Raw genomic sequence first — 25,751 nt, forward strand, 5'->3', positions numbered from 1 at the left:
TGACAGATGGAACCATAATGGCAGGAAGGAATGCAAGAGGGAAAGATTCCATAGCCAGACAGGAAGCCAGGTTAAGGGAGAGGGATCAGCTTGAGACCTCCCACCAGGTCCCACCTCTTAAAGGTCCCAATCACCTCTCAAATCACCATACTGCTGACACGGCTCCCAGTATATGAGGCTTTGGAGCACAAACACATTCAAACTATAGCATATGTCACATCCTTCTTTCTCATACAATTTTCCTGTCTTGTAAATTACTCTGTGAAAACATCTGGAAGGTTCACAGAAGTCAAGAGACTCAGTCCAAAGAAACCCCCCAAAGACTCATCACCCAGAATCAATGACATGAAGGTTTTAATATATTTGTTTCATTTATCCTGTTTTTATGTTTATTACTTATTTTTGTGGTACTTGGGATTGAACCCAGGGACAATCTACCACTGTGCTACTTCCTCAGCCCTTTTGATTTTTTGTTTTGAGACGGGTTCTTGCTGTGTTGCCCTGACTGTCCTCTGACTTGTGATCTTCCTGCCTTATCCTTCCAAGTCATTGGGATTATAGGCAAGTGCCACTGCACCTAACTCATTCGTTTATTTTTATCTTTTTGTGGTGTTGAGGATTGAACCCAAGGGCCTCCTACAAGTGTTCTGCCACTGAACTACATCCTCATCCCTTTTTATTTTTTATTATGAAGCAGGGTCTCACTAAGTAGCTCAGGCTGGCTTCAAACTTGCAAACCTCCTGCCTTAGCCTCCTGAGTTGCTGGCATTACAGGCGTGAGCCACCACGCCTGGCATTGCATCATCATCATCATTATTATTATTTGTAGTGCTGGGTACTGAACCCCAGGTGCTCTGCCACTAAACTACACCCTTAGGACTTCATTAGAGTCATAATTTATATACATATGGGGTACGATGTACTATTTTGATATGTGTATCTTATTGAGGAAGGAATTTAAATAAACCTTCTAGTTTATTTACCTGACTTCTAGAAATCACTAACTTTAGCTGGGCTCAATGGTGCATGCCTGTAATCCCAGCTGCTCCAGTCGCTGGGGCCAGAGGATCACAAGATGGAGGCCAGCCTCAGCAAATTTGCAAGATTCCCTCAGCAACTTAGTGAGACGCTGTCTCAAAATCTAAAAACTAAAAGGCACTGGGGAAGCGACTCAGTGATAAAGCCCCTCGGGGTTCAATCCCCAGTACCAAAAACAAACAACACAAAAAGCCCCCCTAGTTTTGGAGGTCACACAGCTGGGCAATACATGATTAGCCTCACGCTAGCTCTGCTGTAGATGACGCCTCTGACGTGGGTGATTGATGACAGCCACCGAGGTTTCTCTTCAGGCACCTGAAGTTCACTTGGGCTGAAAACACTCACTTTTCACTTGGGCCTGCAAGTGTCCCAGGGGTGACTGGAATGAGAGGAAAACCCTCAGCATCTCTGCCAGCATGTCCTGTATCCGTTATTGCCTTAAACCTTTTTTTTTTTTTTTTGCTAATTCTTTTTCCGCCGCCGGGCCAGGCTGTTGCCTTCACTTTTGAGTTAGGTGTACTGCAGGTAGACATGTTGGACCTTTGAGAAATGTGTCACCCCTCACTGAGACACGGGGCGACCTTGACCTAGACTGGCCAGTCTTTCTCCCCGCCCCAACCCTGGAGGCTAAAGGCATCTATCAACCTCAACAGCCACTTCCGGAAATTCCAGACCATGAAAGGAGTGAAACGAGGTGGCACGGAGTTCCTGGAATATCTCTGCCCATTCCCAGAAGAGACATGAACATTCCTCCTCCTTCTTAGCCTGTCCCTCTCCCTCCTGTGTCTGGGACCCCAGGACCCTGCAGGGTTGAGAAGTCGATGTGTGATCCAGCTCCCGCTTCCCCATTGTGTGGCCACGAATAAAACCTAGTTTCTCCCCAGCCCTGTCTCCTGGCTGTTGGTTTTTCTTGGGATGAGCCTCGGAACCTCGGCTCAGTAACATGTATACAACATGGAATGATGAAGTCACATCCCATCACCTCGCGTACAAACTCTATTTTTTGTGGTGAGACATTTTGATGGATTATTTTAAAACAAATGCCAGGCAATGTCATTTTCCCCTTCATGCTTCAGTCGACATCTCTAAAAATATATTCATTTGTGTTCACAACCATAATGCCATTATCACACCTACGACAATTCCTTGGAATCACTTAATACCCGGGCCATCATCAAATTTTACTGATTAGCTTAAAAATGTCTTTTTATACTCAGTGTCTTTGAATCAAAATCCAAACAAGCTCCGCACATCAGTTTGACTGTCATGTCTCTCGAGTCCCTTTTGTTCTAGCCCAGCAGTCCTCAAATTGGAGCATGCATTAGAATCCTCTGGATGGCTTCTTAAAAGCTGGGTGCCTTCTGACTCAGGGATCTGGAATAGGGCCAATGAATCTGCATTTCTAGCAAGTTCTTAAGAAGACACTGCTGGTCTGGGGAACCAGTTCTGCTCTAATCTGCTCCTCCCCCTCTCCCTCCCCTCCCTCCCTCCCCCTCCCCTCCCTCCCTCCCCCTCCCCTCCTCTCTTTTTGCAGCACTGGGGATGGAACCCAGGGCTTTGCACGTGCTGGGCGGGTGCTCTGCCACTGAGCCCCACCCCCAGCCCCTTCTCATTTAATTGTACAGGGATGTGGCTTGGGCATGGGGATTACCCAGGGGATGTTAAGGCGGCCATGGTCACTGCTGAGAGTGAATGAACCAAGGGTGTCATCCAATGACCACAGGAGGCTGAATTAGGGATCGCAAAATCGAGGCTTGGTAAATTCTTCAGGGATTGAACCCAGGGGCGCTCAACCACTGAGCCGCATTCCCAGCCCTTTTTATATTCTTTAGAGACAGTCTCACTAAGTTTCTTTAGGGCCTCGCTAAGTTGTTGAGGCTGACTTTGGACTCGCGATCCTCCTGCCTCGGCCTCCGGAGCTGCTAGGATTATAGGCATGCGCCACCGCGCCGCGCTTCAGTCTTTCCTTTGGGAGGATTTCAGGAGGATTGAATGGGCACAGGTTGTATTTGCTACTTGCCAATCACACTCCGTCTATTTTGCTTTGAACCCGCTGGCCTCAGACATTCCATTCCTGGGGCGGGGGTGGGAGCGGGCATGTGACCCCCGCCAGCCAATCAGGATGTTGTACCTCCTGGCACAGAGATGGGTTCAGGCCTGAGAGGGGCCCAGGAGACTGGAGGCTTTGGGCAGCTGGCACCGTTTCAGGGGCACCACCTGGTGGGGTCAGGGACGCAGAGGGGAGGCACGGAGAGCAGAGTGAGAATCCTGGGACAGGGTGTAAGCTCCTGGGCTTGGTCTCTCTTCCCCTTTGGGGTCTGCAGTTCGTGCCTTCGCTCAGCAAGTGTCGTTGGGGCTTCTGCTCTATGTCAGAGAGACCGCACTCACAACACTGTTGTGTATACGGATGTATATTTTTTAGTTGTAGATGGACGCAGTACCTTTATTTTACTTTTTTACTTGTACGTGGTGCTGAGACTCGAACCCAGGGCCTCACACGTGCCAGGCAAGCGCTCTGCACTGAGCCCCAGCCCAGCCCCCTCTCAGCCTTGGAGACACATGTGGGGCTTTCCACACCCAGCAGTTCTTCGGTTCTCTGTGGACACCGTCTGGCTGTCCTACAATTCAATTCCATTCTGACCCAAATTATCTGGAGTTAGGGTGAGACGGGACAGTTTCCTGCCTGGTGGCATCTGGCTTTGCCTCCCGTCACAGGCCACGAGGAAAATAGGTTTATTCGACGTCGAGGATCTTTCTGTCTCAAGTCTCCATCTTTGGGGACTCGGGAGTGGGGGCAGAAAGCTTGTATAAGAGAGGAGGAGGCACAACGGGACAAAAGGCTGGAAAGGTGCTGAGTAGTCAGCTAGGCTGTGCTGGCTGGAGAATACATCAGTCTTCATTTCCTTGGAGTCCGCCTCAGCGCAAGGAATAAAAGCATTTATCAGGAAGTTGCTTTTAATTTCAAAAGGGGTTCTTTCACTTCAAGGGCTCAATCTCACAAAACTGCCCTCACTTGAATTCCCAGGTGTCCTTGTCCATTTTGGTGGTTGTTGTTGTTAATTGCTGTGACAATATCACAGACCAAGTAACACATACAAAATAAAAGTTTATTGGGAGCCAGGAACAATGGCATGCGCCTGTAATCCCAGCCACTCAGGAGGCTGAGGCAGGAGGATCACAAGTTCAAGGCCAGCCTCAGCAATTCTGCAAGACCCTTATCAACTTAGTGAGACCCTGTTTCAAAATTAAAAAATAAATAAATAAATAGGCTGGTGGTGGTGGTGCACACCTGTAATTCCAGTGATTCAGGAGGCTGAGGCAGGAGGATCACGAGTTCAAAGCCAGCCTCAGCCACTTAGTGAGGCTCTAAGTAACTCAATGAGGCTCTAAGCAACTCAGTGAGACCCTGTCCCTAAACAAAATATTAAAAAGGGCTGGGGATGTGGCTCAGTGGTTAAGCGCCCCTGAGTTCAATTCCCAGTAGCAAAAAAAAAAAAAAAAAAAAATTCAACTCGTGATTCCAAATGCTGGCAAGTTCAAGATCCAATGGCCATATCTGGTGAGGTCCTTCCTGCAGGTGGGGACTCTATGCAGAGTTCACAGGGCATCACAAGGTGAGGCAGAGAACTTGTGCTAGCTCAGTCTCCTTCCTCTCCTTATGAAGCCATTATGTGATTATGGGGGTCCCTACTCTCATGACCTCATCTAAGCCTCATAACCACCCCAAATCCTCCAAATAACATGACTTTGGGGACACACTCAACCCTGGTGACCCACACATCTGTCATACTTGGCTACAAAATCTGGGGGTTCCTGCCATCTTCCCTCTTCCAAGTTCAATACTTTGCTTCAATGACTCACTGGTTCTGGAAGTAAGCAATTAAACGCTTACCTGCCTTTGCTGGTTAGTGAGGAAGGATCGGACTTAGGAACTGCCCAGCGGTGGGGGTGGGGTGGACGGTGTGCAGAGCTTCCCCGTCTCAGCATCTCAGTGTGTTCACCAACCCAAAAGCCCTCTGAACACCTTCATTTAGGGGTGTTTATAGGTCTCATTACTTAGGCTAAGGCATGGTTGATTGACTTCTTGGCCATTGGTCCAATGTCCGGCTTCTCTGTCCTGCCCCCAAGGTGAGAAGGGAGCCGAGGGGTGGAACTACAAGTAACCCCTTAACCCAGCCTTGGTCTTTCTGGCAACCCCACCCCACCCTACAGCTTCCTGGAAGCCCCCACATCACCAGTCACTTCGTTGGTGTGCAAAAGTTATGCTTCTCTCTCCAGAGATTCTAAGGGTTTTAGAAGCTGTTTGCTAGGAACCACCGGGGATAAAGACCAAATATTTATTTTTTTATTTTATCCCAGCCAGAAACAGCTAAATGTGTCAGAGTAAAAGACAAAAATCCCTGCACTTGAGCTGTGAGGGAGACACTTAAGTTAAACTAGTAAATTGTATAGTATTTTAGGATTTAGGGGTTCTGGAGGAATATCAAGTGCAGAGGAAGGGACATCGAAACTCTGGAGTGGGACCGAGGATGGGGCTCAGTGGTAGAGCATGTGCTGAGCATGATCAAGGTGTTAGGTTCAAGGAGAGAGTGGGGGGAAGATACTGGAGAGAGGTTGTAGGACTAAACAGGGGTGTCAATGAGAAGGTGGGTCTTATACAAAGACCTAAAAGAGAGGAGGGGAGCCCTGTAAGACTATCTAGGATGAGAGTGGACCAGAAAGGGGGAAGAGCCAGTGCAAAGGCCCTGAGGTATGCGCTCAGTATATTTGGATTAAAAACAAATATGCCAATGTGGCTGGTATGGGGGCAACTACAGGGAGGTAAATGGGATCATGATGAGTCAGATTATACAGGGCCTCGTGGGCTGTAGGGAGAGGGTTTCGGCATTTACCCCAAATAAAGTAGGAGTTGTGGAAGGTTCTGAGCAGAGGATGGACATACTGACTCAAATGCTTAGAGGCACCTGTGGCTGCTGTGGGAAGGACAGACTTACTAGGATTAGTTGGAGAAATATCACCCTCCCTGCCCTCCACCACAAGGTGAAACTTTCCAGAACCAAAGTGTTGGTCATGGGGCATGGCAAGAGGCAATCCCAGGTCTGATGAGGGCTCTGCTGCATCACAAATGACCCTCGACTGACTGTCCACCCCTTTCCTGGAAGCTGCATTTCACTAATGGAAACAAAAGCAAATGTATTCAGGCATAACTGATTTATTTTTTCATGTGGAGAAAAGTGCACATCTTTCCAAGTTGGACAACAAGGAATCGCTTACACAGAACCACATTCAGGATATAAATGACCTGCCAAGAGTCGGTTCAGTAGTGTGTTTCAGAACTGTCAGGGAGGAGCCAGTAGCAGAATTATCACTTTAATACTGAGACCAAATTTCACCCTGTATGCGTCTAAGTGAAGGAGTTAAGAAATATGCAAGAATGTGATCCCCGGAGAAGCAAAAAGAAAAGAAAAATAGAAACTCAAACTGAAGCTGCCCATGGAAAGACAGACAGGAAATAATAAGGCACTGGTGGGTAGCTGTTCCTGACCTCATACTTCTGGAGCTGAGAAGTGTTTTTCCCACGGCCTTTGATTTAATTTCTGTTTATAAACTCAACAAACATCCTCCCCACTCTGACCAGGAGGACATTGGTTTCAGTTCCCTTGTGATAATTTTGAGCTAAATCTCCCCACTATAATAAAATTTAAAACCTGTCCTATTTTCGGAAGATACAAAAAAACATTTCCCACATTATTCTTTGTCTTGAGAGAACCCCAAGGCAGCCCTCTCTGTTGCTACTTGAAGCTGAACTGTTGAAAAATCAAATGTAAACAGAAAACTTAGATCAGTTCAGGTTCAAGATGCGGCCTAAGCTGCTTTTTATCACATGGGCGATGAGAAACTTGGCCCTCAACTAATGGCGCACTGATCCCTCATTTCAGGGCAGCAGCTTGGGAACAATGGACTGGCCAACAAAATCCTGATGCATCTTAAGAAACCTTTCTAAGATGCTTTGACTTTGGTATTAAAGCAAGGAGAAAAATTTGACTCCCACCTCAAATATTCAGATACCCTCCTGTGTGTGTTCGTAGGATTTGTCCATTTCAGTCTGGTCATTTAAGTTGAACTTGAACCAGGTTTTCCCACACATATACCCAGGGAGGAGGTAGAGCTTATTAAAACTGCAGGAAATCATTCTTGCTGCATGGGCTGGGGCCAGGCTGGCCATACAGCCTGGACGTGGCATTAGGGTGGTGGGGACCCAAACTATCTGTTTAGGCATCCTCACAGTGTTGGTCCTGGGATGGGGTCAGTGGGGGTTCAAAGCAGTGACAGGTGCCATGCCATGTGAGCTTGGACCCCAGTGGGCAGGAAGGACCTCTGAGCTCCAGGGTCAAGATGTAGATCCTTGATTGGCATCCATCCTCCAAGTTGGGGTCCTAGCTTTGTGGGCTCCCTGACACTGACCACAGCACATCTGCCCCCCAGAAGGAGGACGTGCTGGTCCCCAGCTGTGTCCACAAGTGCAGGCAATGACAACAGCTGGTGCAACCCACCTTCCCACCTCTCCTTCCTGACCCCAGAGCATCCTTTAGAAGGGACCCCTCCTCTGGCACAAACGTTACAGCCCTGGGACCCTGATGACATGGCTCAGGAACTAGTCACCGGGTCTTCAAAAGTTGGAGAAGTCCAAACTTGACATCAGGAAGTCACCGGCAAGCACAGGCTGTGGCAGCATTGCTCAATTTCCTTTCTAGCAGGATGTAAGATTTGGAAAGATCTTGCTGAAAATACAACCAGACCAACAGGGCCTGGGAGGGAGGGCCCAGTCTCCTGGCTCTGAGGTTAACTCCTGGCAGAAAGCCCCAGGCAGGAATGCTAAGGGTTGGGCAATCCTTGGCCCTACCTGATATGGCTAGAATGTTCTAGAATTCAATTCAGGATCAGAGATGCAGCAGATCAACCAAGACAGTGACCTGGTCAAGAGTGACATTAATCCCAGGGAAGCTCAGAAAGCACTTTTAGAGTCCCTGATGGGGGTGGGGGTCTGACCCATTCTGTCCCATGAGCTTTGATACTGTTTTTACAAGGAGACAGTCTGCAAGCCAGAGTGAGAAGGCTACAGAGGCCAAAATCGCTTTCCCATCTTGGAACCTTGGAGTCTTGAAGATTCGTGGGATAGGCTCAAAGTCAAGCTGGGGGACCTGAGAAAGAGGGCCTCCCCCCACACCTCCCAGGATTAACTTGGAGAACCCACACCGTGCCAGCTTGTAAACACCAGGCAATGCTCAGCACAGAATGGATCTGGAGTATGGTTCTAACATCGAAGGCACTGCGGAGGCCCCTCCTCCAGGCAGGTGGGACATGCTGCCCACCACTTCCTGTTAAAAGGTCTGGAGAAGCAGCAAGCTAGTGCATGGCAATGTCCCCAAGCCTCTGCCTGAAATGTGGAGCTGAGCCCCTGGGGTGTGTGACCTCTGATGGGGGTTTCCTGACCATGGTGACATGGAGAGGGGAGGGGGCGCCTGAGCTTGGAGACAGCCATGCAGGGAAGGGGGCGCCCTGAGCTTGGAGACGCCCTTGTGGCTCATGCCTCAAGTCACAGTCCCTGCAGAGGCAGGAGGGGGCAGGTGGGAGTCAAGGGCCAGCCCTAACAGCTGCAGCTGCTGGGCTCGGGGGGTGGGGTGTCCCCCAGGGTCGGGCCTTTGCCATTGCTGCCTGGGCTGGAGCTGGGTTCCAGGGACTCGTTCATCTTCTCACAGATGACATCCACCAGGCGCTCGAAGACCTGCTTCACATTGATGTTCTCCTTGGCACTGGCCTCAAAGAACTCAAAACCTGGATGGACACAAGGTGGAGACACCCATGAGACTCCCCAGGAGCAGGACCCGGGCTGTGCCATCCCACACGCCTGAGCTCCATGCCCCGTTCTGCCCTTTCTTCTGCTGTGGGACCCTGGCTGAATGCCTTAGCCTTTCTGAGGCAAAGTTTGATCATTTGTAAAATGGGAAAAATGATGTTGCTACTGCTGCTGATGCTGCTACTGATAATGACAACAAAAAATCTGCACAGCAGCCCTGGGCTGGATGATCCTAAGAATTTCTTTGTCACAAGGCAGTGGCTGTAACAGTCTGGGCAATAATGTCCATTAGGCACGGGCTGTCCAGTAGGCATGAGTGTCCACAGCAGGCTACAGCTCAGCTCGATCCAATTTCTGCTGTCCAAAGAGGCCCGCCAAGCCAGGCACCTATTTGAAAATGGAGCCAAGAGCTGGGTGCACTCACCCATGCCTGTAATCCCAGCCACTCCAGACAATTTCAAGTTCAAAGTCACACTGGGCAATTTAGCAACACTGTCTCAGAATGAAATATAAAGGGCTGGGGATGTAGCTCAGTGCTAAGAACTTGCCAAGCACGTGTGGGGCCCTGGGTTCAATTCCCACGACCAAAAAAGAAAGAAAAGTTTGTCCTCTCAAAGGTGCAGGGTGGTACACATGCTCTGGGACGTGCCCAGCTGCTAAAAGTAGACCACCAGCACTGAGCACAGTGATGTGCATGCAGTCCCGGCTACTGGAGGCTGAGGTGGGAGGATTCTTTGTGCCTAAGAGTTCAAGGCGAGCCTGGGCAACACAGTGAGACCCAACCTCAAAAAACAAACAAAAGTGACCCATCAACCTGAAAACATGGGTGTCCGTGACAATGCTCTCCACAAGTCTTCAAGGTCACTGTAGGGCATATTTGCATGCTGCTATTCCCGAACGGTCCTCCAACATATCCCCAAGTGCCACCAGGCATGGTGGGCCAACAATTAAAATGCTCCCACTACCACATTACACACAGCACAGACAAGAGGCCTCAATCCCTGCGTGTCAAGCTGCACTATAAAAATGTAATGAGGGGGACCTGGGGACTCGGCGTATGTAAAGCCCTTCATCTAAAACTTTTTTTTTTTTTTCCTACTGGTTCTGGGGCTTGAACCCAGCGGAGCTCTGCCACTGAGCTCCATCCCAGCCTTTTTAACTTTTATTTTGAGACAGGGTCTTGCTAAGTTGCTGAGGCTGACCTCAAACTTGCCATCCTCCTGCCTCAGCCTCCAACATAGTTGGGAATACAAGTATGTGACACTGTGCCCAGCTCATAATTGTTTTTTTGGAGGGCTGCTGGGGATCGAACAAGTGCTTACAAGGCAACCACTCTACCAACTGAGCTATCTCCCCAGCCCCATAGCTCACAATTTTTGAAAAAATTAGCCAGGCACAGTGGCACACATCAATAATCCCAGGAACTCTGGATGCTAAGGCAGAAGGTTCACAAATTTGGGGTCAGACTGGGCAACTTGGCAAGACTCTGTCTCAAAATAAAAAGGGCTGGGGTGTAGCTTAGCGGTGAAGCCCTTGCCTAGCACGTGTGAGACCCTGGAATCTCACACAATAATTGTAATTATTAGATATATAATTATATTATCAGTTTTGTGTCCATCTCCATTATTAGAACACATCACCTCCAAGTGGTAGGGTTTGCATCCACAGCTAAGGACCTTGTGCCTGACAGGCGCTTAGAAGAATTTATTTTTAATTCCTGGGGACCAAACACAGGACTGCACGCATACGATGCCAGTGCTCAGGAAGAGTCTGCTGAACCACGAACCAATGAATGGTGGGAGGAAGGTATGGACTTGTATCTCCTGCTCTGTGCCTCGTGACAGCAATGCCACCACACTGTCCTCCTGGGCAAATGAGGACTTTTCCTATCTGTGTGTGCCGCTGCCTCACACAGCTGCATTTTTTACATATCTGAGTATGCCGCTGCCTCACACAGCTGCATTTTTTACATATCTGAGTATATTCGCTACAGAAATTCACTAGAGAAACTAGAAAGCATCAAGACAGATCTAAAACTCACTAGCAATCACGTCACTTGGAAACCATGACCAATAGCGCTTCTGCTGCTTACCTGTGTGAGCTTTTTCCTATAGAAATACACACATGTTGGGATTGGGTTTGTGGGGAGCAGAGGTGTGCATGTCTTTTATCCCCCAGCACTGGGATCAAATTCTGTCCTCTATTTTGTGCTCCCATATTTTAAACCTAATGACAGGGCGTGGGCTTCTCCCCCCCAGTCTCCAGGTGTCTTCTGCCAGCAGGGGCAGATGATACCTGCAAGTACGTGCAAGTGCTGCACATCCAGGTGCGTCATAACCGATTTCACCACTTCCAAGGCCCTGCCGCACAAATCCAAGACAGTGTCTCTGACAAAGCAACGTAAAAAATAAAAAGGGAAGCCAGGTGGGATGGCACGTGCCTGGAGTCCAAATTTCTCTGGAGGATGAGGCAGGAAGATCACAAGGTCAAGGCCAGCCTGGGCAACCCCCTGTCTCAACACAAAAGAATGAAAATGGAAAGGGGACTATTATGGTTTAGAGGTAAAGGGCTGGAGAACGAAGCTTTCAGGCTGACGGGCCATCCATCCGTCGCCAATCACACAGATCTGTCACTGCAGGACACACACTGCCACAAAACACAAAAATGAATGAGTGTGGCTGTGTCCCGGGAAAGCTTCAGGTATGAACAGCAAGGTGTTTTTTTCTTTTTCTTTTTTTTTCAACCTTTCCCTTTTGTGTGTGTGTGTGTGTGTGTGTGTGTGTAGGGCTGGGCATCCAACCCTGGGTCTTGCTGCATCTCCAACCCCTATAAACATGGAAATTTGAATTTCATGTGTATTTCACGATGACTAGAGTTCAAAGGTTCCAAAGAGTAAAAAAATAATAAATGTGTAAGGATTGGAAATGCTCATTATTCTGACATGATCATTACACATGGTACACAGGTACCTCATTATCACACTGAACCCCATACGTGTTCCAATTACTATGGACAATTATTGTGTCACTTAAAAAGTTAAAATAAAATCTTACAGACATGTAACAGTCATACATTTCCCATGTCATGAAATATTGCCCACTCTCTTTTTTTTTTTTTACAGCCATTTAAAACTAAAAAAACCAGGACTGAGAATGTAGTTCAGTAATGACTTGCCTAGCAGGCATAGGCCCTGGGTACCATCTCCAGCAGAAAGGAAAAAAAAAGGGTCTAAAGTGTTCACAGATCGCAGATGGCACACAAACAGGTAACAGACTGGTTTTATGCTGCCTGATGTAACATAAGAGACTGAAGAGAAAAACCAGTTGCTGTTTTAGGATTCCAGTCTCCATTAACTAAGTTCCCGGGGCACGGAAGTTCCTATGAGTGGATCCCCAGAAGTCAATCTAAATGGAGAAGGGGCTCGGCCATGGGTGTTTTTCTGGGCGGATACTCAAAGGGCTGGTGACTGTTGGATCTGGGACCCGAGGGTGGGATGAGGTTTGGTCGGGGAGGCGTGGGGCCCGAGGCCCAGGCAGCACTAACCAAGGTCGTCGGCGAGTCGCTGGCCATCCTCGGTAGGCACAACACGCTCGTCTTCCAGGTCACACTTGTTCCCTACCAGGATGACCTGGGCATTGTCCCAGGAGTAGGTCTTGATCTGCGTGGCCCTGTGGAGGCAGGCCGTGAGCAGGGGCTGAGGGCTTGGAGGGAAAGGACAAAGGTCAAAGGGCCAGGGATCAGCCAGCACTCACCAGTCCTGCACGGCAGCGAAGGACTCCTGGTTGGAGATGTCGTAGGTGAGCAGGAAGCCCATGGCGCCACGGTAGTAGGCGGTGGTAATGGTTCGGTAGCGCTCCTGACCCGCAGTGTCCTATGTGAACAGCAGGGTCAGGTGGTGAGAAGCCACCCTGTCCCCACCCAAACCCTGCAGGACCCTGTCTGAGGGGGACACTGCATGGTGCTCCTCACAGCCCCAGTCACGGGAGAGACATGGACTCATTCTCAAAGAACCCTATGATCTCAAGGGAGAGCCCTGCACCCCCCGCCCTGCAGGGGTTCCCAGTTTGAGGGTCATTCACCTCTCACAGACTTATGAACAACTTTGACCACATGTCCAAGAGCCAACTTAATAACCACCACCAAGAGCCACCTCGGTCAGAGGGTGCCATCTTGACAGGACACCTTGGTCACTTGTTACTACCATGCTCTGGACCAGCAGTGGATTGGGGACAAGGGTGTGGCTCTGAAGACCAGGCAGTGGGGGGAGTCTCTGGGCTTGCCCCTCAGAAGGTTCCTGTCCACTTCCTCACTGTCACCAGCACTTCAAACATGCCCTGGGTTAGTACCATCTCCCCTCTCAGGCCCTCAGTAGGGCACCCAGGCCAGGGCATGTCTCCTCACCCTGACGATGTCACCCCATAGATAATACCTTCCTCCCTAACTCTGGGCCACTCTCCCTCCCCTGGGAAACCCTCCCCACCACCCGAACCCTCTAATGAACATCTCTGGAGGGGCTGTGGCCTTTGCCACAGACCACAGAGCTGCCTGGCCCACCCAAATCTGCAGCTTGATCCTCTTGTCATGGCGGTAGACAGTCTTGACCTTGAAGTCAATGCCCACAGTGCTGACAAAGGCCGGTGTGAAGGAGTCGTCGGCATATCGGAAGAGGAAGGATGTTTTGCCCACACTGCTGTTGCCGATCAGCAGCAGTTTGAACATGTAGTCAAAGTTCTGGTCTGCAGCGTCCCGAGGGCCGGTGGGGGGGTCTCCAGCTGATGCCATCTTGGCAGGAGCCTCTTGGGGGAGAGGCCTGGAGTCCTCAGCTGGGAAAGGTGAGTCCTACAGGGGGAATCAGACTCCAGTTACAGCTCCATGTATCCACCTGGCTTGGGATTACATCCCTGCTGTGCCAGCTGGAGGTAAGAAACCCCGGCTGTATCACCTCTGACGGTATCTCATCATCCTTTTCTGAAAAATGGGATTCTGTTACAGTCCCTACCTGAAAGGGTGGTTAGTTGGGAGCCTAAAGTGAGTTTCTTTACTCAATCAGCACTTACCGAGTCTGCCGCTGTGCCTGGCCTGGGAGTATGGCTAGGCCTGTTCTCCAGGGACACAGCTGTGAGTAAGAGGGAGAAGCTTGCCCAGCAGGAGGTTATCAATACACCAGTGGTTATAAGACAGTGCCCTGCATATAGTTGGTGCTCAATAAATAATACTGCTGTTTACTCTTCACACAAAGGAAAAACTGAGTCTTTGTTATGGTGGGTTTGGGGGCGCTGGTCTAGAGGCCCAGAAGCCTGGCTGAGGGTTCAGATACAGGGCAGAGGATGTGGGGGTGCACACAAGATGCCTCCTCTGGCCACTGAAGAAGTCTGCAGAAGCTGCTGGTGTGGACTTTGCCCCAGGGTGAGCAGCTGAGAGGCCCAGGTGTTTGCTGGGAGTGGGGGGACCAGTAAGGTAGACCTCCCAGGGCCTGGATGTTGACTTTGGCAGGTGTCTGTCACTGGGGTGTATGTTCTACCCACCATCCACCCAACTCCCAGGGTGAGGGGGTACCTTTGGACACATCCAGGGATTTAAAGCCCCGTGGTGCTCCCAAGTAGGTACCAGCTATTTTCTGTTTGTCAAAGGGGCTGGGCCTCTCTGCCTCTGGCCAAGGCTGACTCACCCCAGCCTCAGCCCCAGTCCAGGGAGTCAGGCGGAGAGTCGAAAATCCAAGCAAGTAATCCCAGTCACCTAATTATAACAAATCCTGTTATAGGACCGCCACCTGCAGCTTGCTCCTTGCTCTCCAGGCACTCTATCCCATGAGCGTGCATCTGCCCCCAATCTGCCATACTGCCTCCACCGGGTCCTGGGCGCACCTTCAACCCTCCTTCCTTTCCTGTGCCTCAGTTTCCCCAGCACAAGAGGCTGCAGAAAGCCTGGATGTGTGGAAGGCACACAGGCTCGGGGAGCCTGAGTAAAGCTATTTCTCAACCTCCTTTGGGGCTTTTGTCCATTTTAAACGAGGACCAAGCCGGGCCCCACCCCGTGTTCCGGGAGAACGAGTTTGAGGAGGGGCAGAGAAGCACGCTGGGCAGGGCTGCCAGCCTAGGGCCCCCGCCCCGCCCCGCCTCTGTCGGTCACCGGTCCCACCTCTTCCTGACCATCTGCCGACCCTCCCTCACGCCTAACGCTACCGTAAGGGTTCCCGGAGGGCTTGGGTCTGTCCCCTTACGGTGTATTTCGGGCACCCCAGCCGGTGCAGAGGAGCGCAGTTGCTTCCCCCATCACCATATGGTCCCATCGCATGTCCCCAGCTGGGCTCTGTGCCCCGCCCGCGCCCCACCACCGCCGCCGGCGGAGCCCAGCTGCTTGGGGGAGAAGAAGAGGCGTCCCCTGCAGTCCCTCCTTTGTTCCCCAGCCCCCTGCCCTCCTCCCAGCCCCGGCTCCCGGACCTGCCGGACGCGCAGGGGAGGAACGGGGTGCGCTCCCTTGGAAGGGATCACCTCGCGCCAGGGGCGCTGCCCGCGGGGTTCCGCCTCCGAAGTCGCTGCGGCCTGGCCTCGGCCGCCACCCGGGCCCCGCAGTCGCCGCCGCCGCAGCCCGCAACCACCCGGATCCCGCGCGGACTCCGCCCAGACGGCGGGGGGCAGGGCCGCTCCGGGGCGGGGCTCGTCGACACCGGTGGGAGGGGCGGGAAGCTACCCCGCGCGTTCGGAGCTAGACCGCCGCTCCGGTAAACGTAGCCTTCTTCCTACTCCGGGTCGACAGTCCCTGTGATGTGCCCAGCGGTTAAAAGCGCGGACACTTTCTAGTCCTGTAATTTTTGACACGTTATTTAACCTCTCTGGGCCTCACTTTTCCCATCCTTCAAGTGGCCCATAGCAAGAGCACCCACCTCGCAGGGCTTTTAAGGATTCCGATCATAGTTAGTGTTGGTAAAGGGCAGTGCCTGGTCCTAAAGTGAGCTGCACCCCTTTGCTCAACATTCACAAGGGCTCTTGGAGTTAAAACTACCTTTTATGCATAAGGAAACCATGGCTCAGAGAGGGGCAGCTCTTTGCCTGAGGCCACACAGTAAGATTTGACTTAAAAAATAAAAAGGCATCTAGATCTAAATGAGGTGCCACCGTTTTCTTCAAGCCAGTAGGAGAGTAGTTACAATAGTTCAGGATTTCTTGGAATCCAAGCAAATGCCATCTTGAGCAACTGGCTAAATGCTGCACATCCACTCTCTCAGGGGAACAGTAGCTTCCTCTTAAGTCTGCCACATGGGTGAAATGAGTGCAGTGCATTAGTTAGGAAGGGCCTGGATATGCTCAGTAACAAACAGCACCAAAGTCTCCATAGCACACAATAGCCAATGTCGGGTTCTCATTTTCTGGGGAAAATGTAGCATATTACACCCTGTCTTATAATACTTCTCCTTGGAAGAGATGCATGCTACATCTGCTTCCATTTCACTGACCAAAGCAAGTCACACAGTCACTCCCAATGTCAGTGGGATAGGAAATGCAATTGCCCCTAAGGGATCAGAACCAGCTATTGTTGCAGCAATACATTGTATGTGCAATGGTTAGCACCATGCCTGCCATACAGCTGGTGCTTGATAAATGGGCATCATTAGTGGACTTAGGGCTGTAATAACTAACATTCCAAACATGCCATGTGAACAGGGAGACAGGACCTCAGCTGTCCTTATGCGCGTGCGCGCGCACACACACACACACACACACACACACACACACACACCCCTCCCTACTTCTCACGGTGGGAGAAAAGAACCAAAAGCCATTTCCAAAGAAACATTTATTGACATTTACAGTCCACATTAGAGACTCCTGAGGCCCAGGGCAAGACCAGCGAGGCAGAACCCATTGCTCAGGAGGCAGCCCAGATTGCAAAGCGAGGACAGGCCATGGTAGTGAAAGAAGTTCTGGCGGAGAGCACTGTACTTGGGGTTCTTCTCCCGCAGCTGGCGGTACGGGTCGGGGCCCTGGCGTCTGCCGGGCACCTCCCCACCCAGGCCCTGCTCCTTCTCCACTGTCTGCAGGGCCCACATGGCAGCAGTAGTGCGGGGCTCCAGCCAGCGGGCGTTGACAGTAGCCAGGCTGAGGCTCAGCAGCTGCAGGCAGAGCTGGCAAGGACAGCAGGAAGAGATGGTAAGCTGTGCCTGGGGGTCTGAGGGGTGTAGGGAGCGCCCTTCTACATCCTCATAGTCCAGAATGTAATCACGACAGCACTGAATCAAAGCCAGCCACCCCTCCTTCCCTGAACCCAGAAAGAGGACCCAAAGCACATTTTGGAGCCAGCAGCCCCCAAGGAAAGGCCCAGGGAGCAGCTCCATCTCCCCTATTCCCCCAACTCCCCTGAGCCTTCTCTCCTCTGACACCCAGCCTGGACGTCCACAGGGCAGGGTCTTGTCTCCCCAGTTCCTGTGTACCCCCCAAACTAAACTAAACTAAGGCGATCTAAGGATCTCTCTTCCCAAAATTAGGACAGAGAACTGACTGCCTCCTCATTACCCCAAAACATGGAGCCCAGCTCTTTCCTCTGTGGCCTCAGCCCAAACCCCACAGGCTTGAGTCCACAGGAAGTGAATAAAACGTCTGTGAAATTCTAGTTACCCAGAATCCTCTTCTGTCTCTAAATTATTCTTGAAACACCTGTCAGGCCTCACCTGCATCTGAGGAACATAGGGGGCAGAGGGAGAGAAAGGTAGAGAAATCTGAGACGCAGAGATGGTCCCTTGCCTCATGGCTGGGATCATATGCAGATGGGGGTGAGGAACCCTAAATCCCCAGTTAGGCTGGTTTTTTAAACAATGAGCTGGGGTCAGCGCCCCAGCACAGCTGAGTCACCTCAGCTTGGCAGCAGGCCTGGCCATGGAGAAGAGAGAGTGAAGCAGCCAACAGAAAGATTACTAGAGGATAGACAGGGTTGCTGGGGATAGTTGTGTAGGCTGAGCACTGCTCAAGGATATACAGTGTCCAACTTTGTCTTCACCAGGAAGAAGGGGCATGTTTCCTTTCTTCCTCAAAGGGATGATCACAAGTGGTCATTGGGGTCTTGGAAACAAGTCTCCAGAATATAGTGGCACTCAAGACCACGTACCTGGCTGGCCTCCCAGAATGTAAGCTGAGCCCAGGCACGCTGTGGAGCCAATATGCAGAGGTTGATAAAGGCACAGCCCATGGAGATGTAAAAGTAGAAAGGGAAGAGTTTGCTCTGCACGAGGCCGAAGGTATGTCGGGGAAGGTTTCGGAAAAGCAGGAAGCCTGTGAGGTGGGGGACCACACACCTATTAGGACACTTCCAGGTTCCCCTCCCATTTGATTCCCACCCTGGGTACCCATGATGATCAGGCAGAGGGTCCCTACCTGAGGCGAAGGTCACCCACATTTGCATGCCCCAGGCACCTGACAAGACCAGTAGATGGACCACCTTAATCAGTCCTCCTGGGTTCCCGCCTTCCTCCATATTGCAGCCCTGGGAACAAGGCACCAAGTGATTCAGAGTTTTACCTTTGCCCTGTGGCCTCAAACTGTGAGTGTGCTCAGGGTGAGGGTCACAGTCAATCCAACAGATATCCAGGGAAAGCAGCCCAGGAGTGGGGGTGGGGAAGACCCAAAGCAGTGACAGCCCCGATCCCAACTCACCAAATGTCAGCCCTCAAGATCTCAGGCTCCCTAGAAAACCCCAACATTCGTGCCACCTCTGAGACCCTCAAGTTTCGGTCCCAACAGCTCAAGCCCGCAGCCCTAGGTCTTCAGAGATCATCCCTCCAGCGACCCAGTTCTCACTGCCAGGACCGTCCTCTCCTAACAGGACCCGACATATCCTATGAAGACCCTTTCCCAAATTCTCGCTAAGGCCCCACCTGATCCTGGGAAAGCCCAAACCTCATCGCGAGGACACCCTCTGCTGGGTACCCGGGCCTCTGCCCGGAGCACCCGGAGTCGGAGGCCAGAGGCGCTGGGGCCAGACCTCAAGGGCCGCGCGGGCGGAACTCCGTACCTCACTCCCGCGCTCCGGGTGCACCACGGGCCTCGGCGGCAGCCTCGGGCCCTAGGTCGGGTCCCGCCCCAACCAGGACCTCGTCCCGCCTCCGGCTGAGCCCGAAACCAATCGGATCGTGGATCTGCAGTCCCGGTCCCGCCCTCTAGGTATTGAATGTTCGGCTTAGCAAGAAGCAGCCTGGAATCCCGCCCCCTCGCCAAGCTTTCATCCAATGACATCGCGGCTACTAAGGCACCAAACAGGCCTTCGGGTCCCTCGGAGGGGGCGGAGCTAAAAAGCCGGCCACACCCCTCTCTGTGACTCTTCCCTCGGTCTCCGCGCGTTTTAATACGATGGTGTCCCCACAGGATCAAATTTCAGCGTCACAGCTGGGGACTGGCTTCGCGGTCCCCGATGGGAGAGCATGAACAGGTAGGTGGTATGTGGTAGGTGGGGATGGAAGGAGGTCTGGAGCTTGTCGGGAGCAGGATTCACGACCTGGGGGCGGGGCCCAGGCTGATGGCCCCGCCCCCTTTCCCAAAGAATTCTCCCGGGAAGACCGCGGAAGAATCGATCAACTAGGTGGGAGGGGAAAGGCAGGCAGGACTTCCTATTGCTGAGGCTCAGATATGGCTTTCCTTTCCCCCCTCCAAATCTCCCAGAGCTCCCATGGTCTTCAGGTCCTCAGCGTGACATTCAAGAACAAACACTGAGCTTCCCACTACTGATGCCAGCATTGACATGGATCAATATACTTAATCATGACAACCCCGCAAAGTGGATGCAGTGATACCCTATTTTCGAGGTTGGAGACACTGAGGCATAGAGAAGCCCAATAACTCTCCAACACCACACAGTTGGGAAGAGGCAGAGCTAGGGTTTGAACCCAGGCCGTACAGCTGGAGGCTCTCATTACTTATCCGTGAGGCTCTACTGCCTCAGGGGATGAAGTTCTCCCTCAATCAGTGGCTCTTGAAGGGGTAGCCTAGAAAATTCAGGCAGAAAAATAACTTGTACATTACAGTGTGGGTGTGAAGACTTAGTGAACACTCAAAATGTGAACCCATAAAAAAGGACTGAGATTTTCCAATGATGTCCCAATAGGGTTTTGTAGGAGCCTCCAGGTAGACTGGGCCAAGGGAAGGACACTAGGCTGAGGGTTCAGCAAGGGCTACAGAAGAGAAAGGTGTAGAGGGTTTAGAGAACTGGCTGAGTGTAACCCAGGGCACCTGAAAGTTTTTCCAAACAGATCTGCCCCAGGTTTTTCCATCTGTGTCAGCACTGACTATACAGGAGGGGTCATGTGAGATCCAGAGCTGAGCTATTTCTGTTCCCAGTCTTATCTGGCACAGGCCTGGGTTCAAATTTGGCTACCATGTATTTAATAGGCATGCCCTGCCTCTCCTGCTCACCCTCTATGGACCTTATTTACCTGTAGGGCCAGGCCCAAACTCCTATGCTTGGCTTCGGTGCCTTATGTGAGCCGCTCTGCTGACTTCCTGCTGCTTCCTCTTGGACCCTGCCTTCAGCCATCCTGAATTTACTAACACAGAACCTGTGGGCTAACACCTCCGGGCCTTTGCATGCGCTATTTGCTTCCAGGAGGGCCCTCCCTTTAAGGCCCAGTATTAAGGTCCTTGTCATCTCTGGGCTATTCCAAGGCCTTATTTCTTTCTGTACGTCTTCCTTATTGCCCAGCCTAACCTCTGGGACTGGGATCATTTCTCATCCAGTTTCTACCATAACTGAGAGGCTGGATATTCTTGACTGAGGCCTCTCTTGGTTGTCAGGCAGGGTCTGGGGTGCGGGGACATGAGGGTTGGTGTCACAGAAACTCCCGTCCCCTCTTCACAGTGACCCTCTTTTGGCTGGCCTACCCCTGGACCAGGACTACTCTGTCCCCTGTCGCTCCTCATCTCCCTCATCCGCCAACGTGTGTTTGCCTGCTTATGGGAAGTGTGCCAAGTACTGGGGTTTGTTGAGGGGGCTGCCTTAGGGCTGGAGGGGGGAGGGGCCAGGGATGCAAGGCATGCTCTGGCCTGTCCCTCAAGGAAGCCCTCCCTACTAGGGTCTTCTTCAGACAAAGCTGTGGACTGTAGGAGTTATTGGACCAGGACCACAGAATCAGAGACCTTGGGACCCACTGCTACTGAGGACACAGTGAGGAACACAGACTGGAAGCCAGGGTGGGGCTCGGGACCTCAGCCACATGGGGCTCCCTCCTTTTCCAACCCAGACCAGCAGGAGCGCTGTAATGACCAGGACCTTCTGAAGAGGCACCACAGCTCAGCCAAGGTCACCCCACCCAGGAAACCCCTTCAGCCCAGGAAAACACTGCAATATACTTCTGTGGGACTTAGGGAAGGGGCTATGGGGCAGGGGGACCCTCAAGGGTACTCAAGCTATGCGTGCTCAGCACCTAGAACAGCACCCTCCTCTCATCAGGATCTCCATAATGTAAGGAGCGAATGGAAGTCATGTGCAGTTGGGTGTATTTGGTGGGGATTTTGCTGTGAGCGCCTCTGTCTGCGACTTGGCTTGTGCGTCTGAGATGCGAGCAAGTGGTTGCCCAGGGCCTTACAACTCAGCATGCATGGCTGTGTCTGAGGTTGGGTCTGTATTTTGGCAACTGTCTGGAGTGCTGTTGATGCCCACTGCAGACACTGTCAAGGCTGTTTGCCCCTACAGAGGAGGGCCATCGCCTGAGCCCAAGCAGGGACAGGGCTGGCATCTGCTGTCAGGGGCAGCCCACAGGTCTACACACATGTGGGATGTGCCACACAAGTGCACTTCTGAGCATGTGCAAGTTGGATGTGCCTGGAGGCAGCTTTGCCTGCGCTCGTGCTTTGGGACTCCTAGATCTCGGTAGACCCGACTCTGGTTCAACCTTCCAAATTTCCACTCCCTTCTTGTCCCCCTTCCCTAGAAGCCCTTGGAGACCAGCTCTTCCAAAGTCAAAGGTGAGAACCCTCCTTCCCAATGTAACTGTGGGAGAGACCTGGCAGTTCCTCCTTCCACCCTCTGCTGCCCAGGTGACCACCATTATCACTGCCCACTTACCCTAGGCCCAGCTTCAGCAGACCCCTGGTCTGCACTTCACCCCGGCTTCTATCCCTACTTTGAGCTTCTGCTGACTCTGCACTGCCCTTGCCCCACCCAGCTCTCCCTTACTTCTGCCCACAGGTAAGACCACCGTGATGATTCCTGACTCCCAGAAGTTCCTGAGATGTGAACTAGAGTCACTCAAGAGCCAGTTACAGGCTCAGACCAAGGTAAACCATCCAGCTCTGTTCTCATCCTACCTCTCTTCCCCCTTTGCCCTCCTTCCTACACCAAGCCTGACCTCTTCCCCCATAGGCTTTTGAGTTCCTGAACCACTCTGTGACCATGTTGGAGAAGGAGAGCTGCCTGCAGCAAATCAAAATCCAGCAGCTTGAAGGTAAGGACTGGCTGGAAGTCAAGGTCAGGCTGGTGGGTGGTTCTGTCAGGGTCAGACTGGCATCCTAGCCTGGGAGGAGTTGGGGGAGTCTGGGTTCAGGGTCAGGATCAGACTGTCAGGGTCAGCCAGTCTAAGATCCAGGTCATGATTAGGGCAAGCTGGACTTAAAACTGACCTCAGGGCTCAGTCAAGATCCCAACCTCTCTGCAGAGGTGCTGAGCCCTGTGGGCCGCCAGGCAGAGAAGGAAGGGCACAAGTGGGACACAGAACAGAGCCGGCAGGAGCTCTATGGGGCTCTGGCCCAAGGCCTGCGGGGGCTGCAGAAGACCCTGCGTGACAGCGAGGAAGTGCAGCGGGTCCGCACCACCCGCTGCCTGCAGCTGCTGGCCCAGGAAATCAGGGACAGGTGGGTGTTGGCAGGAGGGCATCCTGACGGCTGTGAGAAGTAGGAGAAGTCAGGCGGGGGGAAGTGGGAGAGGCCTGGATAAGGGGGACTAGCGCTCAGTGAAGGGCTTGGGGGACAAGAGGAAAGGATGAGTGGCTTAGAGAAGATCGGTGACTGCAGAGGAGACCGAGAGACCCGAAGGCAGGGGAGACAGGAAGTTGGAGGTGGGATAGGGAAGGAGGCTAGGGGCTCAGGAGGCTGGAGGTGGCATGGGAGGCTGAGGGGGGCAGGAGGCAGGAAATTGGAGGCCAAAGGAATAGAGAGGCTGAGAGAGTGGAAGCCTGGAGGTCAGGAGGAGAGGCTGGGGCTGGGAGTAGGAGGTAGAGGGGCAGTAGTGAGAAGAAGGCAGGCAGGTATGGGGGACAGAGTCTGGGGTGATGGGTGGTTGGACAGATGGGGACCTGGGAGGCAAGGAGACCTGGGAGTAGGCGGCTTGGGTCTAGTCTGTCCTGTCCCCTCAGCAAGAAGTTCCTGTGGGAGGAGCTGGAGCTGGTGCGGGAGGAGGTGACCTTCATCTATCAGAAGCTCCGTGAGTGCCTGGAGCCTACAGCCAGGAGGGGGGCCCTTCTGTTGTGCTCGTCCCCCTGAGCCCCCTCCCCCCACAGAGGCACAGGAGGAGGAGATCGCACAGAACCTGGTGAACATCCAAAAGATGCAGAAGACACAGGTGAAATGCCGCAAGGTGAGTGGAGCAGATGGGGGACCCTGTGCAAAGTGAGGATATGGGGGTCTTTACCAGCCTCTACCATCAGATTGAAGGCTGGTTTCAAATCCCAACTCTGCCACTTACTGCTGTGCAACTACGGGTAAGTCACTTTGCATTTCCGGGCCTCAATTTATTCCTCTGTATAATGGGTATAGTAATGACCCATCCCTCCCTGATCCGGTAGCTGTGTTAACTGAAGGTTAAGTGCTTTGAATGCATCGTGGCATATAATGAGTGTTACATAATGGTCCCCTTTCACCATTGTCATTATTATTATTGTGTCTGATCTCTCATCCCTGTGGATCCCAGGTCCTGACCAAGATGAAGCAGCAGGGGTATGAGCCATCTGCCTGGCCAGAGACTGAGGAGACGCCACTGGGAGGCAATGGCTGCTGGAAGGATGACCTCCAGAAGGAACTGAGTGACATATGGTGATGCCCAGCCCCCAGTCTGACCTCTACCTTCTGATCCTCATCTAACCAGGTCCCTCCAATTCCATCTGGTAGTGACCACTGGAACCTGGAACCCACCGGAGTCCAGACCTCCCTGTTCCCACAGGACTCACCTCCACTAGGGCTCTCCCTACCCTACTCCTGCTGCAGTCCCCACCCTGTGCAGTCCAGTGTGTCTGGGGATCCACATCTCCCCATCTCCCCGTAGGTCTGCTGTGCACGGGCTGCAGAACTCTATCGATGGCCTTACTATGTCTTCCGGGGTCCACCCCAGGGCCTCCAGCCTCAGGGGTGAGGGAACTGAGCATCACTTGGAAGTTGGGGGTGGAGTCATGAGCCAACTTTGCTTGGAGGGGGTCATGTTCAGAGGTTCTCTTTAAGGGTCTCATCTTTTTTTTTCTTTTTTAAGATGGTCACAGTACCTTTATTTATTTTTATGTGGTGCTAAGGATCGAACCCAGTGCCTCACACGTGCAAGGAAATCAGTCCATCACGGAGCTACAGCCCCAGCCCAAGGGTCACATCTTTGGGGATTTAGCATTTTTTTTTTTTTTTTTTTTGGCAGTACTGGGGATTGAACCCAGGGATGCTTAACCAGCCAGCCACATCCCCAGCCCTTTTATTTATTTATTTATTTTGAGATGGGCTCACTAAGTTGCTAAGGCTGACCTTGAACTTGCAATCCTCCTGTCTCAGCCTCCTAAGTCATTAGGATTACAGGCATGTGCCATCATGCCCAGCTGTTGGGTCTTATTTTGTAGTCACATTAAGTAATGTTCTGAAGTCACATTAAGGAGTTACTGGAGGTTTCGTCCAGGGGTCATTCAGGGTCACATTCAGAGCTCAAGTGTGAAGGGCTACAATGTCTCTTCCACAGGCCACAATGGGCACCGATGCCTGAGCCCTCCGCTCCCCTCCTGGGACTCAGACTCAGATTCCGATAGGCCACCTTTCGGGAAGAGTCGATCCTTCCCAACCGGTGAGGATCTCCCCTGGCCCCCCACCCTATCCATTCCGCTCCTGGCCTGCCCTTGATTCCAACGCTATAGACCCTCAGGACCACCCCCAGCTCCCTACTTGGGCATCTGATCCCTGACCTGAAGTCCTGGGGTCCCGTGGGCCAGGCCAGGACCTAACCCGTCCTCTCTCTCCACAGATTGAGCAGCCGGGACTGCTCCTCCTGAAGATCCCTCCAGACAGAAAATAAACTAGCCGAGATCCTCCTCCGCCCCTGGGGGCTTGCTCCTTTCCTTCCTCACCCCATTTAATCCCACCATTTACTTCTCAGTGTCAGGAAAGGTGCAGAGACCCCAGGGGCTGTTTGAAATGTGTGGGCCTAGAATCAGGGGATAGTGAGACCAGATTTAGTGTATGACAAGGTCAGGGTCAATCTGTCCAGACACGAGTGACCAGACAATCTCTTCCACACTGGTCACAGAGCCTTTTTTTCTGGGGAGACCTAAGGATCTGGCCCTTGTTGCCAACGCCCAAATGGGGAAACTGAGGCCCAGAGAGGGCGTGGCGTGGTTCCGCGTCATGCTCAAAGCCCCGCCCTCCCGTCCCCCTCAACGCCTCCCATCCCAGGGTCCTCCTCCTCCACCTCCGTGCTTCCGTTCCCACCCTCATCTATGCTAACACGCCTGGCTCCGGGGAGGAACCGAGGCCCCGCCCCGACACGCTCCGGAGGCGCCGCAAGGCCCCGCCCATTGGGCGATGCAAATGAGGCTCCCGGAGACCCCGCCCCTCCCGCGGCCGCGGAGCCTGCGCCGCACCGCCCCGCGGGGCAGACAGAGTCTCCATCTCCGCGTCCGCCAGCCCGACCAGACGTC

General features: G+C 52.5%; 3 protein-coding genes across 8 annotated transcripts; 1 reads left to right on the forward strand and 2 right to left on the reverse strand.

The window, feature by feature from the left end:
- Positions 1–6,234: 6,234 nt before the first annotated feature.
- Positions 6,235–15,528, reverse strand: RAB3D (RAB3D, member RAS oncogene family). 3 transcript variants are annotated; one of them, XM_079114731.1, is made up of 5 exons: positions 15,388–15,528; positions 13,451–13,735; positions 12,649–12,767; positions 12,440–12,564; positions 6,235–8,874 (listed from the first exon to the last, which is right to left on the reverse strand). In XM_079114731.1, the coding sequence occupies exons 2-5, from the start codon at positions 13,676–13,678 to the stop codon at positions 8,687–8,689; spliced, it is 660 nt and encodes a 219-aa protein (XP_078970857.1). In that variant the 5' UTR covers positions 13,679–13,735; positions 15,388–15,528; the 3' UTR covers positions 6,235–8,686. The 3 variants fall into 3 exon arrangements, with proteins under 3 accessions (XP_078970857.1, XP_078970859.1, XP_078970858.1); XM_079114733.1 differs by having other exon boundaries at positions 15,337–15,514; XM_079114732.1 differs by lacking the exon at positions 15,388–15,528 and adding an exon at positions 13,954–15,256.
- Positions 15,529–16,671: 1,143 nt separating this feature from the next.
- Positions 16,672–19,024, reverse strand: TMEM205 (transmembrane protein 205). 3 transcript variants are annotated; one of them, XM_079115128.1, is made up of 4 exons: positions 18,899–19,024; positions 18,262–18,370; positions 17,996–18,159; positions 16,672–17,018 (listed from the first exon to the last, which is right to left on the reverse strand). In XM_079115128.1, the coding sequence occupies exons 2-4, from the start codon at positions 18,359–18,361 to the stop codon at positions 16,713–16,715; spliced, it is 570 nt and encodes a 189-aa protein (XP_078971254.1). In that variant the 5' UTR covers positions 18,362–18,370; positions 18,899–19,024; the 3' UTR covers positions 16,672–16,712. The 3 variants fall into 3 exon arrangements, with proteins under 3 accessions (XP_078971254.1, XP_078971253.1, XP_078971255.1); XM_079115127.1 differs by lacking the exon at positions 18,899–19,024 and adding an exon at positions 18,762–18,877; XM_079115129.1 differs by lacking the exon at positions 18,899–19,024 and adding an exon at positions 18,541–18,702.
- Positions 19,025–19,159: 135 nt separating this feature from the next.
- Positions 19,160–25,213, forward strand: CCDC159 (coiled-coil domain containing 159). 2 transcript variants are annotated; one of them, XM_079115120.1, is made up of 13 exons: positions 19,160–19,312; positions 20,735–20,853; positions 20,949–21,337; positions 21,807–21,840; positions 22,064–22,152; positions 22,238–22,319; positions 22,530–22,725; positions 23,226–23,293; positions 23,370–23,446; positions 23,780–23,901; positions 24,131–24,213; positions 24,800–24,901; positions 25,079–25,213. In XM_079115120.1, the coding sequence occupies exons 1-13, from the start codon at positions 19,305–19,307 to the stop codon at positions 25,081–25,083; spliced, it is 1,374 nt and encodes a 457-aa protein (XP_078971246.1). In that variant the 5' UTR covers positions 19,160–19,304; the 3' UTR covers positions 25,084–25,213. The 2 variants fall into 2 exon arrangements, with proteins under 2 accessions (XP_078971246.1, XP_078971247.1); XM_079115121.1 differs by lacking the exons at positions 23,226–23,293; positions 24,131–24,213; positions 24,800–24,901; positions 25,079–25,213 and having other exon boundaries at positions 23,370–23,794.
- Positions 25,214–25,751: the final 538 nt, after the last annotated feature.

This window comes from Sciurus vulgaris, assembly GCF_902686455.1.
Source record: "Sciurus vulgaris genome assembly, chromosome: 16".
NCBI lineage: Eukaryota > Metazoa > Chordata > Mammalia > Rodentia > Sciuridae > Sciurus > Sciurus vulgaris.

Excerpts from the sequence above, each read along its gene's own strand:
- TMEM205 (XM_079115127.1), bottom strand. The coding sequence starts at position 18,788 with ATGAGGTTTGGGCTTTCCCAGGATCAG. Across the intron at positions 18,371-18,761 it reads TTGGGCTTTCCCAGGATCAG|GGCTGCAATATGGAGGAAGG; the intron begins GTGGGGCCTTAG and ends CCTTGTTCCCAG. Across the intron at positions 18,160-18,261 it reads GTGGGTGACCTTCGCCTCAG|GCTTCCTGCTTTTCCGAAAC; the intron begins GTAGGGACCCTC and ends CCCACCTCACAG.
- RAB3D (XM_079114731.1), bottom strand. The coding sequence starts at position 13,678 with ATGGCATCAGCTGGAGACCCCCCCACCGGCCCTCGGGACGCTGCAGAC. Across the intron at positions 12,768-13,450 it reads GGATCAAGCTGCAGATTTGG|GACACTGCGGGTCAGGAGCG; the intron begins GTGGGCCAGGCA and ends CTGTTCACATAG. Across the intron at positions 8,875-12,439 it reads GCGACTCGCCGACGACCTTG|GTTTTGAGTTCTTTGAGGCC; the intron begins GTTAGTGCTGCC and ends GTGTCCATCCAG.
- CCDC159 (XM_079115120.1), top strand. Across the intron at positions 20,854-20,948 it reads GAAGTGTGCCAAGTACTGGG|GGTCTTCTTCAGACAAAGCT; the intron begins GTTTGTTGAGGG and ends CCTCCCTACTAG. Across the intron at positions 23,447-23,779 it reads CACAGGTGAAATGCCGCAAG|GTCCTGACCAAGATGAAGCA; the intron begins GTGAGTGGAGCA and ends TGTGGATCCCAG.